Source organism: Mobula birostris, chromosome 15 (genome assembly GCF_030028105.1).
Source record: "Mobula birostris isolate sMobBir1 chromosome 15, sMobBir1.hap1, whole genome shotgun sequence".
In the NCBI taxonomy this organism is placed as follows: Eukaryota; Metazoa; Chordata; class Chondrichthyes; order Myliobatiformes; family Myliobatidae; genus Mobula; species Mobula birostris.
In genome coordinates, this window is record NC_092384.1 from 29,798,242 (window position 1) to 29,812,785 (window position 14,544).

At 40.8% G+C, this 14,544-nt stretch overlaps 1 protein-coding gene across 3 annotated transcripts in view; it reads right to left on the minus strand.

The window, feature by feature from the left end:
* Positions 1–12,244, minus strand: part of galr1b (galanin receptor 1b) — a 36,236-nt gene extending 23,992 nt beyond the window's left edge. For all 3 annotated transcript variants that reach the window (XM_072279537.1, XM_072279540.1, XM_072279538.1), the window contains exons 1-2: positions 11,029–12,244; positions 10,139–10,204 (exon numbers count right to left, since the gene is read on the minus strand). In XM_072279537.1, the coding sequence (XP_072135638.1) occupies positions 10,139–10,204; positions 11,029–11,688 (726 nt within the window). In that variant the 5' untranslated portion in view covers positions 11,689–12,244. The remainder of the gene's footprint in view (positions 1–10,138; positions 10,205–11,028) is intronic.
* Between the last annotated feature and the right edge of the window lie 2,300 nt (positions 12,245–14,544).

A 14,544-nucleotide genomic window follows, 5' to 3' on the forward strand; every position in this document is an offset into this window, starting at 1 on the left:
ACTGCACAAAGGCAAACAAGACCGAGCTTAAGCTTTCAAATTGCAAGGTGTGAACCATGACAACTGTTCTGTGTGAAGATCTACAGGCAAAATGCAGTGTTCACTAGATGGCCACAATTAATAATATTTCAAAACAACTTCACATTGACATAGGTACTCTTCAGGAAACCAGGTATTATCAGTTAGATCCATCAGGAAGAAAACTACGACTTCTGACGAAGGAAGAAATTACATGTGACCAAGAAAGATGGAATAGGAATTGCTACAGGACACAGTGTTGAGGATGATAGGGTAACATCAAAGGATACTTGTGACACTTGGCCTTCTCCTGAGGCAAAAGATTTGTTTACAATGTACTAAAGCCACCAAATTTCAGTTTCAAACATGAGCAAATCGTATCTTTTAATGTGAGAGTAGACACTGATCATGATTCCTGGTTATATAGCTTCTGAAAAATAAATTAATATGGCTGAGATTCCTTGCATTTTGCTCTTACCATGAACTTTGTAGCACCAAATCATTCTTCTAAGATAGCTTTCGAACAAGGTGTCATGAAAACATTCCATCAGGCCATCGGCAACAACTTGTTTATTGCATCATTAGACATATCAATCTGAAAGGTATCTTCTTTACCCATAGTTATCCAAGTGTGTGGACTGTGAAGCCAGTCCTTGGAATGTTTCAGTGTCAAACTACAGCCTTACTTCCAAGGAAGGTTTGCCATTCTAAGCAGAAAGGAGTTCCTTATATCAAAGATGGCAAAATATTGGAACCAAAGCATTCGAAGAAAGTGCTACTCTCGAGCGTCTGCCCTGATTTTGCACTGAAGTGGGAACACCTAATAATGCCCTCCACAGCAGCTGGAAAACCACAATGCAGGACAAGAGACTGGTTTATGGTCCACTCGATTAGTGAACCTAATTATCCCATTGCAAAGTGCCCAACGATAACGATAGCTAATCCCAAACCAAAAAAATGTTGCCAGCAAGGCAGGTAGAACAGAAACACAGTAAAACAAATGGCAAAGGCACTGTACCAATCACGATAGAATGTTGCTGTCTGGAGGAACCCAAACATCATGTAATGAAGGTCCGTCACTGATTACGGATGGCACATGGCGCACTCGGTAAAACGCTCATCCCCAGCAGTAATAGTGACTGGGTCTGAACCAGAGCTGCTGCATGGAGCTGTCTCATATAGAGGCAGCAGCAACCTGTCTGTCTGTCTGTGTTTTGTTTTATGGCAGTTGGCAGCCAGCTTAATAGTGCATTACTGCCACCTTCTGCTCCGGAGTGTGCAATAGACGTACAGACATACATTCTAAATCCCTTCACCCAATCACTCACACACACACACACACACACACACACACACACACATACCCTAACCTATACTTTATCCTCCCGTCTTTGGCCATCCTAGTACCCTACTCCTGTTTATCCATCATATACTATAACAAACCCCTGTACCCCTTAAGAAAGCTAAAAATACCCTAACCTGTGCTGTCTCACCTATGCCCAGCAACCCTTTTAATGTGAATTCCTGTACTCCCAATTCCATTGTTTAATTCTCATCATCTCTCTCTGTATCCCATACTTCCTGCGACTCAGAACTACATGTTCTACTGAATCCTCTTCCTGACATTCCTCACACAATCCTGTCGGGTGTTTCCCTATCATTTTCAATGTTTTGTTTAATCCACAGTGTCCCAGCCTTAACCTAGTCCACACAGTTTCCTCTCTTCTGTATCCACTACCTACCCTAGTACCTGCAATACTTTTTTGTATTTGATATAAATGCCTCCCTTTCCCCTCCCTGTCCCATCTTTCATGCCACATTTGGTTGATTTTTTCCCAGATTACACACTTAACCTCTGCTTTACTGATACTAATGTGCATTTCCACATTTTCTTTCTTTAACGCCCTCTTTGCCAACTCATCCACCCTCTCATTCTCCTTCACTCCTACATATGCTGGAACCCATAGAAATTTTACCTGGCCTCCCTGATTCGCAATTCTTGCAACTAACTGAAGGACTTCATAAGATACATCTTGCCGACTGTTTGGGTGAAAAGACCTTAAACTTGCTCTAGCATATCTGAGCACATCAATGCTTTGATTTGTCTGGCTTTCTGCACCCATTGCAATGCAACCAACACTGCCAGCATCTCCACTGTAAACACCCCTAACTTATTAGATGTTCTTCTGCTGATTCCAATTTCTTTTGCTGGTATAACCACCCCAAACCCTGCCACTGCTGTTTCGGGTTCCTTCGCACCATCCATATAAATGTGAGTATAATCACTATACTTTTCCATCACATGACAGTTAAATGCATTTACCAAATCAGTTTTATATTTTCCTTTCCTTTTTACCTCTAACAAATGCCAGTCTATGTCAGGCCATACAAGCTTCCATGGAGCTACAACCGGATAAACTACCGAAGGACTTATCCTTAGATCAAACACTCCACATTCTTTAGCAATATTATTCCCTACCCGACTAAAGGTATCCCTCTGAAACCTCCCATTTTCACAGCGCTCCTGCAACACTCCTTTAGCAGGGTGAGAATCATTGTGCCCCCCGCAAGTTGGCCCAGTAGTTTGCCATCAGCTGCATCCTTCTTAGTTGCAGCAGCAACCTGCACAGGTGTGCTGATGGTGGAGGATGCCATCTTTAATTGGATAATTGAGTTAATTAGCTTTTGGTTGGTCTAGGGGGCGGGGCTTAGCGGTTATAAGCCTCAGGTTACCAAGGCTTTGGGGTTAGTTTTCTTTGGTGTTTAGTCTGAGGGTGGCTATATATATATTGTTTTCTTCCCAGTTTTTGTCTTGTTTTGAGGTAAATAAAAGCACCTCAATTTATTTTTGTGACTCAAGCCATCTGGTTATTTTTCTTAAACAATTGACCCACAGTTTTTTGTGACACACCAGTGGACAAAGGCAAAAATTAGAGACATGGGTGAGGACAGTAATTGTAATTGGACCACCTTGAAACAAGACAGCCCGCCTTCAATCAGGACAGTAGATTACAGATGAACAGGCAAAGCAAATAGATCATAGAGCAGTACTCAGAGTTGTACTTCAAAATTTCTGTCAAAGCAAAGACAGTCAAGCAATACACATGGGAGAAAAGAGCTCACAAGAAAAAAATAGCTACGCCTACTCTTGAGTTCAGCAGATGCTATTGGGAAGACATTACACTGTGTTGGCTTCCATAAAGAAGATACTGCTCTGCCGCAGATTGAGGATGCAATCTAGGATACAAATTCATGGCCTTTGAGTGGGAACTCTACAGGAAATAACATAATGTGCTTCAATTCCCAACAGAAGGATGAAAAACTTCACCATGATGATGGCTGCCTGGCCTTCCTCTGCAGCAAGCAGATGTTGGCATCTGCTTGGGGATTCAATGCAGCAGTAACGTTAGTCATCAGATAATGAATTATTGGGTTTGCAGGCGTACAACTACAGTTGCCTACCGAGCCCATATTGGAAAAGCCAGGATTCAAACTCAGTTCAGAGCCCCACTTCATGCTCCTTGACAGTGCACAGCATCTGCCAAAGTACTGGGTAGTTCGTTGTGCCCACTTTTCAGCCATCTTCTGCAAACTCCCCCGTCAAAGTGTGGATTAGACTTCTCTACTGTGCAATGTATGCATGGCTTCTCCTACAGTGGGGGCATCTACTTTATCCTACCTTCCACACCTCTTATCACCACCTACTGAGTAAATAACCATATAACTATATAACAATTACAGCACGGAAACAGGCCATCTTGGCCCTTGTAGTCCGTGCCGAACGCTTACTCTCACCTAGTCCCACCGACCTGCACTCAGCCCATAACCCTCCATTCCTTTCCTGTCCATCTATCTATCCAATTTAACTTTAAATGACAACATCGAAGCTGCCTCAACCACTTTTGCTGGAAGCTTGTTCCACCCAGCTACCACTCTCTGACTAAAGAAGTTCCCCCTCATGTTACCCCTAAACTTTTGCCCTTTAACTCTCAGCTCACGTCCTCTTGTTTGAATCTCCCCCACTCTCAATGGAAAAAGCCTATCCACATCAACCCTATCTATCCCCCTCATAACTTTAAATACCTCTGTCACTGACTTCTGACTTCTGAATAGATTCACTACCCTTCCAATAGTGTGTTAGTGTATTAGTGCAATGTGTCAATGTGTTTGGTGAGATTCCTATCATGATTAAGTAATGTATGTGCGAATTTTGAGGCAAAGGTGTGCACCTTGTAGCGAGTTGTGAGAGTACAGACATTAGCTACGAATCCATATTGATAGAGATTGTTGGACTGTGAGTGATGGAGGTGTGGAATGTCGAGCAGCATCCTAGGTTAGCTAAAATGCTTGGCATTTGAAGATGCATTCACAAACCTTACCCATATTCAAAGTTAATATTTTTTTTGGAGAAAAATTTCCTGATCATTTGGAACTTGACTCCTGGTGTTGCCTGTCACAGCTATCTCCTCTCTCTTCCTTCACGCTGAGTTCTTGAAAGGTCACCTTGAACCCGTTTCAAAGAAAAACTTTACATCTCAACAATCTAGTCAAATTTCCTGGTCACCATTACAAAGACTTTTTTTTAAATCTAGTTATTTAAATGATCACAGATGTTGTGGTACAATACAATCTAACGCCTCTGTAATGTTAATCCAGCCCTGAGTCCAGAATCCTAACCTTTACCCAGCCATTGTACCACAGACAGTATTTTTATATGTTCTAGTGTCAGTCATTCACGAGATAAGTGCTTACTCCTCAAGGCTGATTTATACTTCTGCGTCAAGTCAATGCCATGGGTACGGCATCGCCGCAAACCCTACGCGGAGCCTACGGGGATCCCTACGCTGTAGCCTGACGCGCACCTCTCCCAAAATGTTACCACATGTCGCGGCAACGCAGACCGCAACAACTGTGATTGGTCCGCCTGGTAGCATTACATTTCCTCCTACGCTGCAATAGCTTCCCATTGGGCGACTGAAGGGCAGGGAAGGAACTCTGGCTGCATGGCTTTCCATAAAGCTTTACAGACCTCCGAAATTATGGAGGACAAATTTCGCTTTTATGAAAAAAGTCGCTCGCTTTAAACTTGTTTACCCCGAGAAAGACTACCATGACCATGAAGCCTTGCACGGGCAGGAGTGTGTGCATGCGCGACGTGCCTGAATCGCAGAGTGATGCAGACACACCAACGTACAAGTATAAAATGCTCACAACGCGCCTAGCCCACTTGCGTAGGTTACGGCGTCGATTTGACGCAGAAGTATAAGTCAGCCTTAAGGCAATAAGCAAATGGAATGCAGTTAACACAGGTACCATACGGTAAACATGCAAACAAGAGGGTAGTGTGAAGTTGTATTTCCTTTATCTGAGGCACTTGTTTGGAATAATAGTGACCATCATTTCCATTCTTGTTTTAGGAGAAGTTTAACTCTCTTTAACCTTCATTTATTAGCTATTATATTTTGAAGTTTGTAACAATTTTTTCCTAGGTTAAGACCTGGTTCTCTGAAAGTTTCCAGTGTTATGATGACAGACCTCTTATTACTGGGTTCAACTCCCTCTTCCTCCCTTGGCACCAGTCTCACATTGTAAGGAAAAACGGAGAACAGCGGTCAGGAATTCTATATTTTTTACCCTCACATTTCTCACCAAACTCAACTGCATTCCATCTGGACTGTGTGAATTTGAATGCTGCCAACATTTTAAGTATCTGCTTTTTACCTATTTTTATCCAATGTCTGAATGTCCTTTACTGCTCTTTGGCAACAATCTCTTCTTTAGTGGTTTCCAAAATAACTTATTTTTATCTCATTAGTCACCCTCAATTTTCTTTTGACTAACTTTTATTAGTACAGGAAACCCTGTGGCTATTTGGGTTTTGGAAATACACTCCAAGAGAATTCACAAATCGCTACTCAAGAATTTGAGATACAGAATAAAATTTGCTCTTGCAAAATTTATGCAAAAAATGTATATTTTCTAACTTGCACTTCATGACATATGCAGATGACGCAACCCCACAATGTAGGTAATTAGAGTATAGATTTATAGCATAAGATTATTTGTTAGAAACAGTATAATCTTAATTTGGCTGCATTCACTAAATAACAAAGGACTGACACAAGTTACTTTATATAAAGAAAATATTGCATTTAACATACATTTTAACTGTTAAATTTACAAGTGAGGTCACTTTTATTTAAGTTAATTGGTGTTTCATAGCTTGTGTAGGTTAAATTTGAGAATTCTTTAACTGAGAGCTAAAGCTACTACTAATAATGAAGTTACATTTATATGCCTCTTTCTATCCTCAGGATCTCCATTAAAGATTGACAGTCAGGAAAACAATTTTGAAGTAAAAAAAATAAAAACAAATGCAAGTGCATTAACAACATAAAATCCATTTTAACAGGGTGAAGGATAAAATTTGGCCAAGTACTTATTCCCCTTGAATTATATCATAAGAGGTTTTGCATCCATGTGGGAGAGTAGATATCTCTTTGATTTATTATCGAGAATCAGGACTTTCTAGAACTTGATCACCCATTTGGAGTTAAAATAGGATTTTTGAACTTTTCTACCCAAATGAATTGTGGTAATCTGTCATTGATTGCACTTAAAACAGATGTAATCTGACTTTTGGAATTGAGGAGTATGGGAATAGATAAAGAAAATGATTCTGAAGTAGAAGTTCTGCCACGATTTTGTTGAAAGCTGCAGAAGTCTGCAGAGGCTGCATGGCTTTCTCCTGCTCATTTTCCTTCTGTAATTATGTACATATCCTTTACTCTCATTGATCACTTTATTATTTGCACCTTCTCAAGGCAGATCAACTGCAAATAACAAGCTTTCACTAACCTCTCTATGCTGATGTCACTGCTTTTTGTCCTATTCCATCTCTCTCTTGGTCTCTGTTGATCACAGATATTTCCTTTATTCTCTCCTCTCCCATTCCTTCACTGTAACTTTTCCTAATTTTAAAAAAGGGTCACCAACTTGAAAACTTAGCTCTCTCCACATATGCTGTCTGTCCAACTCAGTATTTTCTCTCCATTGCTCATTTCCTTCCTACAGTTTTCTTCCAGAGATGGGTAGCTTCTGGAAAGTTGTACACCAAATAAACAAAGTTGCAACCCAGATGCTATCAGATGATTATCCTTAAAATTATACAATCTTAAAGCAGCATTGATCTTAACAATCAATATAATGTAGGCACACACAACACAATTTGCATTCATTTCTTTAAAATATTCAGTATTTTTAATATCTTGAGCAATAATTGGTAACAGTTTGACTGTTTTCTGTTTTGATATGCAAAACTGATATCATGAAATAAAGTTTGGCAAGATGTATTTATTAAATTAAGATTAATGTTATAGTAAAAAGCTGATGTCTCTGCTTTTTGATTTCTTTATATGGGGATATTTCAGCTTCCCAATTATGTAATAACATTCTGTACTACCACGATGATTCTACAAACAACAACCTTTTCAATTTTGTTTCAAGTCTAGCTTCAATACTGCTTAACATTGCTCAACTGACAGAGATGTGATTGTATTGAGCTCGCAGTTATGTAGATGATCCGCTTTTGCAGGAGGGTATATTCTATACAAATAGTCTGGAAGCAAAATGTTCCATGATATATCGACAAACTGCAAACATGAACTCTTCATTAGAATATCATTCCTTAGACATTCTTTCCCTGTGATATATTTCCAGTGTTAACTATCAGATTATTTTGCATTTGAAAGGACAATAAAAAAATAAAATATATTTCTGGATAACTGCTATAAGATAATGGTTTGGAAATGCAAATCTTAAAAACAATCATTTATATGTTGTATTATATTGAAAAACTGTTAAATGCAAATCAAGGTAAATGAATAGAATTAATGTTTATGACTGATATTCATCAGAAGACTAGCCCATATTTACATTTCTTGGATGAAACACACTCTGCTTCTGTCACTTGTAATAATAAGAACATAATGAGGGTGAAAATGGAACTGAAGGGATTTAATATGGATGCAAATCAAAAATGACAAATAGGAAAGCTGTGGATTAAATAATAAAGGAATATAAAAATAAATAGGAACTGCTCTAAACACCTAATACATGATAGAAATCAAGTGACAAACCAATGCTCAAAACTAACTCATGGACAATAACAGTGACTTTTCCTCAGCACATAACAGCAAGACTGAAAATCTAGATTAGATTAGATTAGATTCAATGTCATTGTCATTGTGCCAAGTACAGATACAAAGCCAATGAAATGCAGTTAGCACCTAACCAGAGATGCAAAGAATAGTGTTATTTACAAAATAACTGCGAATAAAAAGTAAGTGCTACAGCACACAAATATAAAAGTACTGGGACAGTACAATATGGGTGCAATACTGCTTAGCGCTGTGATGTAAGGTTCAGCAGGGTCACAGCCTCAGGGAAGAATAAAAAATATATCCTAACTGCCAAGAATTTAATCCGATCTGCACTTTGTGTTTGTTACCACCACTGTCCTCTTCATGTACGCCATGGATATAGTAATGAACGAGGGACATACTGAGATCCTGAGCATCCTCCACCGGGATGCCCTTGTGCCCTCTTAAGGTTCTTTGTTTTAAATGCCCTTCAACTGTTTCTAAATGATAATTAGAAATACGTAAAAGCAGTAGCAATGGATAGTAAAAATGTCACTTTACATACAAATTAAGTGATATTTAATTTAGAAAACAATAATGATTAAACAAAATACAATCCATTTACCTTTTCAATCCACTCATGTTTTGTAAGGAAGGTTGGTTTAAAGCTTTAAGGTCATATCAGTAAGAAGTAAGTTAACTTGACTGAGCTCCAGCCCTAGATTCAGTGATAAGTCAGCAGTGGAATGAAGGGTTAGATGTACTATCATCTGATCTCCAGCTCATTCTTGACTTCCGCACTGCAATCTACAAAATTTAATGTTTAGGAACATGCTGACCTGCTCAATGTTTCATCTGGTAGTTTTTTTAACTACTGCCAGCTGGATGACTCAGGATTGAATTTCAGGATGATTCAAGACTTTAAGATTGAAGGGTGTGGGATGATTGATATTTAAATATAGAGAGCACATTTTATATTACATTTTATGGGGTGCATGTAAAATAACTAGAATCAACCACCAGTACACTACAGTGTGGGATGAACATATTTCATAGAGCTTGTAGTACAGAAACATATCACTTGTTCAGGGCAGTCTCTGCCAACATGCATGTAACCATATGAGCCCCCACATACTTTTTCACATCTAACTTATTGGCATCTCTTTCATTCTCTCTAATATTGCTTTACAGCTTCCCCTTAATTACACTTGTGCTATATGTCTTAACTACTTTTTGTCATATATATTAAGTTCTATATTCTTATGGCACTTAGCATAAAGAAAATTCATGAATTTCATAATAGATTAAATAATAACTATCTTATTTTATAGACAAATTTGCAGTATACCCCATATATTTTCTTGATATCTGTCCTATCAAGTCTCTTGCTAATTTTAAAGGCAATCATTCTTTTATAAGAGAAACAATTCATTATATAAAATACAAAATACAGTATATGAATAATATACTGTTTAATAAATATAAGATGGTTACATTATTAGGCGAAATAAAGTAAAGGGAAGTAAGTATTTTGAAACCTCTGAAAGACAGTTATTAGTTTTTATGGTTTAATAATACTGTGGCGGTAGCTCATTACATTCGTTATCAGTGGTTTAAAATCTAATAGAGTGCGTCAACTTTTGAATTCAGTTGTCCCCTGAAGAAAATGTTCAAAAAAAGTAGTGGGAATGATTTACAGGTACAGTACCGGGATGGAATTTGATTTTGCTTTCAACAATCGATTAAAAGTGAATAGAGCTGAACCTGTTTTTGTAAGAAACTATTCCAATGCATCTGAAGCCATTGGTGATTTAGTTCCGTAAAGTTTATTTTGGAAACGGGGTAATTGATTCGGGGTTACAATAACATGGGTGGAAAGTGTCAGTGGAGTTGCCAGAGATAAATGGGTGAAAGTATAGAATGTGCCTGCCTGCTGGGACCGGCAAGGTTTCAGTCCGGAATGCAAGTCGCATTTTTACCTTTTTCTTGGATCGCTTTGATTTCTTCGACATGTTCTTCATCTTCTTATGGAGATGAAACAAGATCTAAAGGAGACACAACTGCGATGAAAGAACAGCTATGCGAAACGCCCCTTTGATTTACAAGTACTTATTAACGATTACTGATAAAATAAAAGTAAGCAATTGCGTGTGTATATCTCAACGCAGTTTACTGCGGAGGTAAACATCCAACTTCGCTAAATATTAAACGAATTAGAGAGGCACTTCCAATAATATGGCATAGAATTCTGAGCAGTTCCTGTCCGATAAGGGAACAATCCTAGCAACCAGGTTGTATGCACTCCCGGTAATATCAAAACATATCACACTTTATATAAACTTAATTAAACTGGACGTGCTCAAGTATTATTCATTGGCGAAGGTGCTCGGATCCGAAACGTTCACTGATTCTCTTTTTACGGACGTTGAGTAGCCTGCCGAGAGTTCCTCGCATTTTGTTTTACTTCAGATATCTAGCACCCTTAGTTTTTTAAAAAAAATCATGATCTCGGGTTTTGGAATTATACCATGATTTATTGGACTTCGAAACACACGCAATTAATTGTTTCTTTCGATAAGCAAGACTTCAGAGACTGGATTATAATTCTCTACTCTACCGATTTTTAAATGAAACTGCTGTCTGGATTGTGAATAAAAAAAAAGGAAATCGGCTGAGGAAATCAGCGCTTCAAGCATTAGGGGGTCGAGTTGTTAGTTGGTCCCGTTATCTTGCTTATCCTCACCTCTCCCTCCAACCCGTTCTCGGAGTAACTCCCGCGACTTCCTACTCTACCGGCACCGGGTTGTGATGAACTTTCCACCGACTCACGGCGTGGGTGGCTTGCCTTTTGGGGCAAGGCTCAAATTACCTTAGCATAGCAGAAGCAGATTAGCAGCAAAGGCAGCAGGTACCCGATGATCAGGATGCCCACGCTGTAGACCTGCTGCTGGATTTTGTTGTGCCATATTCCCCAGCAGAAGGATTTGTTCGGGGCTTCCGAATATTCCGAATACAGATTCTGGTGCTGAGCCACGGGCGCTGCAACCAGCAGCGAAAGCAGCCAAATCAGCGCCACTCCCGCCGAGGCGTTCCTCCTGTTCCGGATGCGCGGCCGTCGCTTGCAGTGGACCACAGCGATGTACCTGTCCACCGACATGGCCACCATGGTGAAGATGCTCACCAGCATTGTCGCCGTCTTAAAATAGTGCACCGTCTTGCAAAGGAAGGCGCCAAATACCCACTCGGGGAGCGAGTAAATCGTGGCTTCGAAGGGCACACAGAACACCAGGAAGGAGAGGCTGGCAACACTGAGATTCAGGATGAAGGTGTTGGTTGTACTCTCCGAACTCCTCGATTTGGTCCGTCCCAGGACGACCAACACTAGGGTGTTCCCAACAACGCCGAGAAAGAATATCAAGCCAAAGACAATGGGCACTACCACCGCCTCTGCTCCGACCTGGAAGGTATCCGAGCTGGCGTTTCCCCGGGAAACGTTGTTGCTGCTGGAGAACATGTTGTCCGTATCCATCCAGAGTGCAGAAAGGTGCGGCTTCGCCGTCTGGTCCCTGCCGTTACTCCGGTCGGGAGGCGCAGCTGGGTGGAATCACTGAATAACCAGACCGCGGCATAGTCGCAGCGAGTGACTGCTGCTCCCGACCCTGGGGCAGGAAGCGCAAGTGGAACTGACTCGCTGCCTCAGCCAGTATCTCCACCTCAGTCCTTCCCATCTCACCTTAACGACGCATAGCTGACAGCTACTGCCCAGCTCTGGTGATAAAACAGTCACTCTTCTATTCAGAACTGGAAGACAAATGTACACCCATTCTCCAGATATTAGCCAGCCCAATTACTTCCCCTCCCCTCCTTTGGAGTTCGGTGTTCCTCTGCAAACACAGATTAACCGCGATTACCTGTCAGAATCTGATTTTAAGAGCACTGGACGCGTGAAAACAAATTGTCAGCAATTTATAATTAAACCAAAGTGCCGGCGTAATTATTAGTACCCGTAGTCAATTAAGGCTATGTAATCACGAAGAGGATTCCCGTACAGTCCTTTTCTTGACCGGTACGTATACAATATTCGCAGATCGCTCTCTCGCTGAAACAGTTTCTGTTCGTGAGAGGGTCGCGCCCTGTCAAATCCTTCCTGTACAGTCAGAAACTCATTCTGACTGCCCTCCTCATTGCAAGGAGGACCCGGGGATGGATGCAAAGTTAAGATTCAACCCGAGAACCAAGACGATTCTCTAATGTCCTGGCTGATCCCAAGAACATTCACGGAGAAGGACAGACAGTGTTGCTGCAATACCATCGGCTCTTCGGTTTACCCGGAACTCGCTGCTCCTGCAGTACAAGGAGATGTCGGTAAGGAGATGCCGAAGACTGGCCCACTCTGATGTGCAGGACTGGGTGCTGAGGCTTGGCGTTGGTGACGCGAAGAGTCTGTGGGGAAGGACTGCAGTCCTAGACATCGCATGGTTGGGTCCCATGTGGAAGTCTATCAAAAAACTGTTTCTCACCCATTGAGGCCACACATGTGGCAATGGTGCCGTGTAAATAAAAATGTGTTAACACTCCTAACGACACCAAAGGCTCCAGCAATTTTTTTTTACAGATGTACCGTGGGAGAACACACTGTGACTCGTGGCATCACCTGGTACTATAGAGACCCCAATGCACAGGCTCAGAGAAAGCTGCGGAGGATTCGAGACTCAGTTAGCCTCATCGTGATCACTACCCTTCCCACCAATGAGGATACCTTCAACAGGCGATGCCTCAAAAGGGCGGCATCCATCATTAAGGACCCTCACCATCCAGGACCTGTCCTCTTCTCATCACTAACCTCAGGGAGGAGGTACAGGAGCCTTAAGGATGCACTCTCACTCTTTTAGGAACAGATTCTTCCCTTCTGCTATCATAGTCCCGTGAGGACTATCTCACTATTTTACTCCCTGTGGCACTATGTATGTATTTGTTTGTTTCTTTTTATTTCTTCATGTAACCTATAATAATTTTTATGTATTACCCCATACCGCTGCTGCAAAACAACAAATTTCATGACATATGCCAGTAATAGTAAACTGGTGCTGAATGTATTGAACAAATGACATTGTGAATGTATAGACACTCCAAAGGTAAAATGCCATGCTCTGTCTCTTCTTTTGTACATATATATATTTTCATGAAAAATGTTTGTTTTGAAATGAAAAGTTAGACCATACAACCATTAGATATAGGAGTAGAATGAGGCCATTTGGCCCATCGAGTGTGCTCCACCATTTCATCATGGCTGATCCATTTTGCCTCTCAGCCCCGGTCTCCTGCCTTCTCCCCATAGCCTTTCATGCCCTGACAAATCAATAATCTATTAAACTCTGCCTTGAATATACCCAATGACTTGGCTTCCATAGATGCCTGTGGAAATGAATTCCACAGACCCACCGCTCTCTGGCTAAATAAATTCCTCTTCATCTCCATTCAAAAAGGACACCCCTCTCTCTGAGGCTGTGTTCTCTGGTCTTAGACTCCCCCACCACAGGAAACACCTTTTCCACATCCACTGAATTCAGGCCTTTCAACATTCGATAGACTTCAATGAGGTCACCCCTCATTCTTCTGAATTCTACTAAGTAGAGACCCAGAGCCATCAAACACATCATATGAGAAAACTCAATCCTGGAATCACTTTTGTGAACCTTCTTTGAACCCTCTCCAATGTCAGCACATCGGGGGCCCAAAACTTCTCAAAACTCCAAGTGAGACCTCAGCAGTGTTTTATAAAGCCTCAACATAACATTTTTGCTTTTATATCCTGGTCCTCTTGAAATGAATGCTAACACCCCATTTGCCTTCCTCACCACTGACTCAGCCTGCAATTTAACCTTTAGAGGATCTTGCACAAGGATTCCCAAGTCCCTTTGCACCTCAGATTTTTGAAGTTTCTGAAATATGAACTGTTAAACATGATTTATATAACACCAACATTCATAATGGAAAGGAAATGGACTGTAAGTTGCTGGTAGCTCTTTAATTTAACATGCCCCAGTCACTTTAAAATTGCAAATTGAACATATGTCCTGTGAGAGTCCTGGGGAGATGTGAGAAACCAGGCCAATTGTCAGTAATCTGCCATTACTTTTAATTTCCCAGGAGAGGAGACTGGTACATCAAAACAAACATGGACCTGGGCTTGGGGTACAAACAACACTTCGGTGATAACTGGTCTATGGCTCAGCAATCATTCTAACAAATGCCTACCGCTCATTTCAGATTACACTTCCAAGAAAGAAATTATAAATTTCAGAGTAAGGATACCCCTACAGTCAAATGCTTCTGTATTGCCACTACCATTAACTTATCCCAGCAACATCATATATGTATTCCT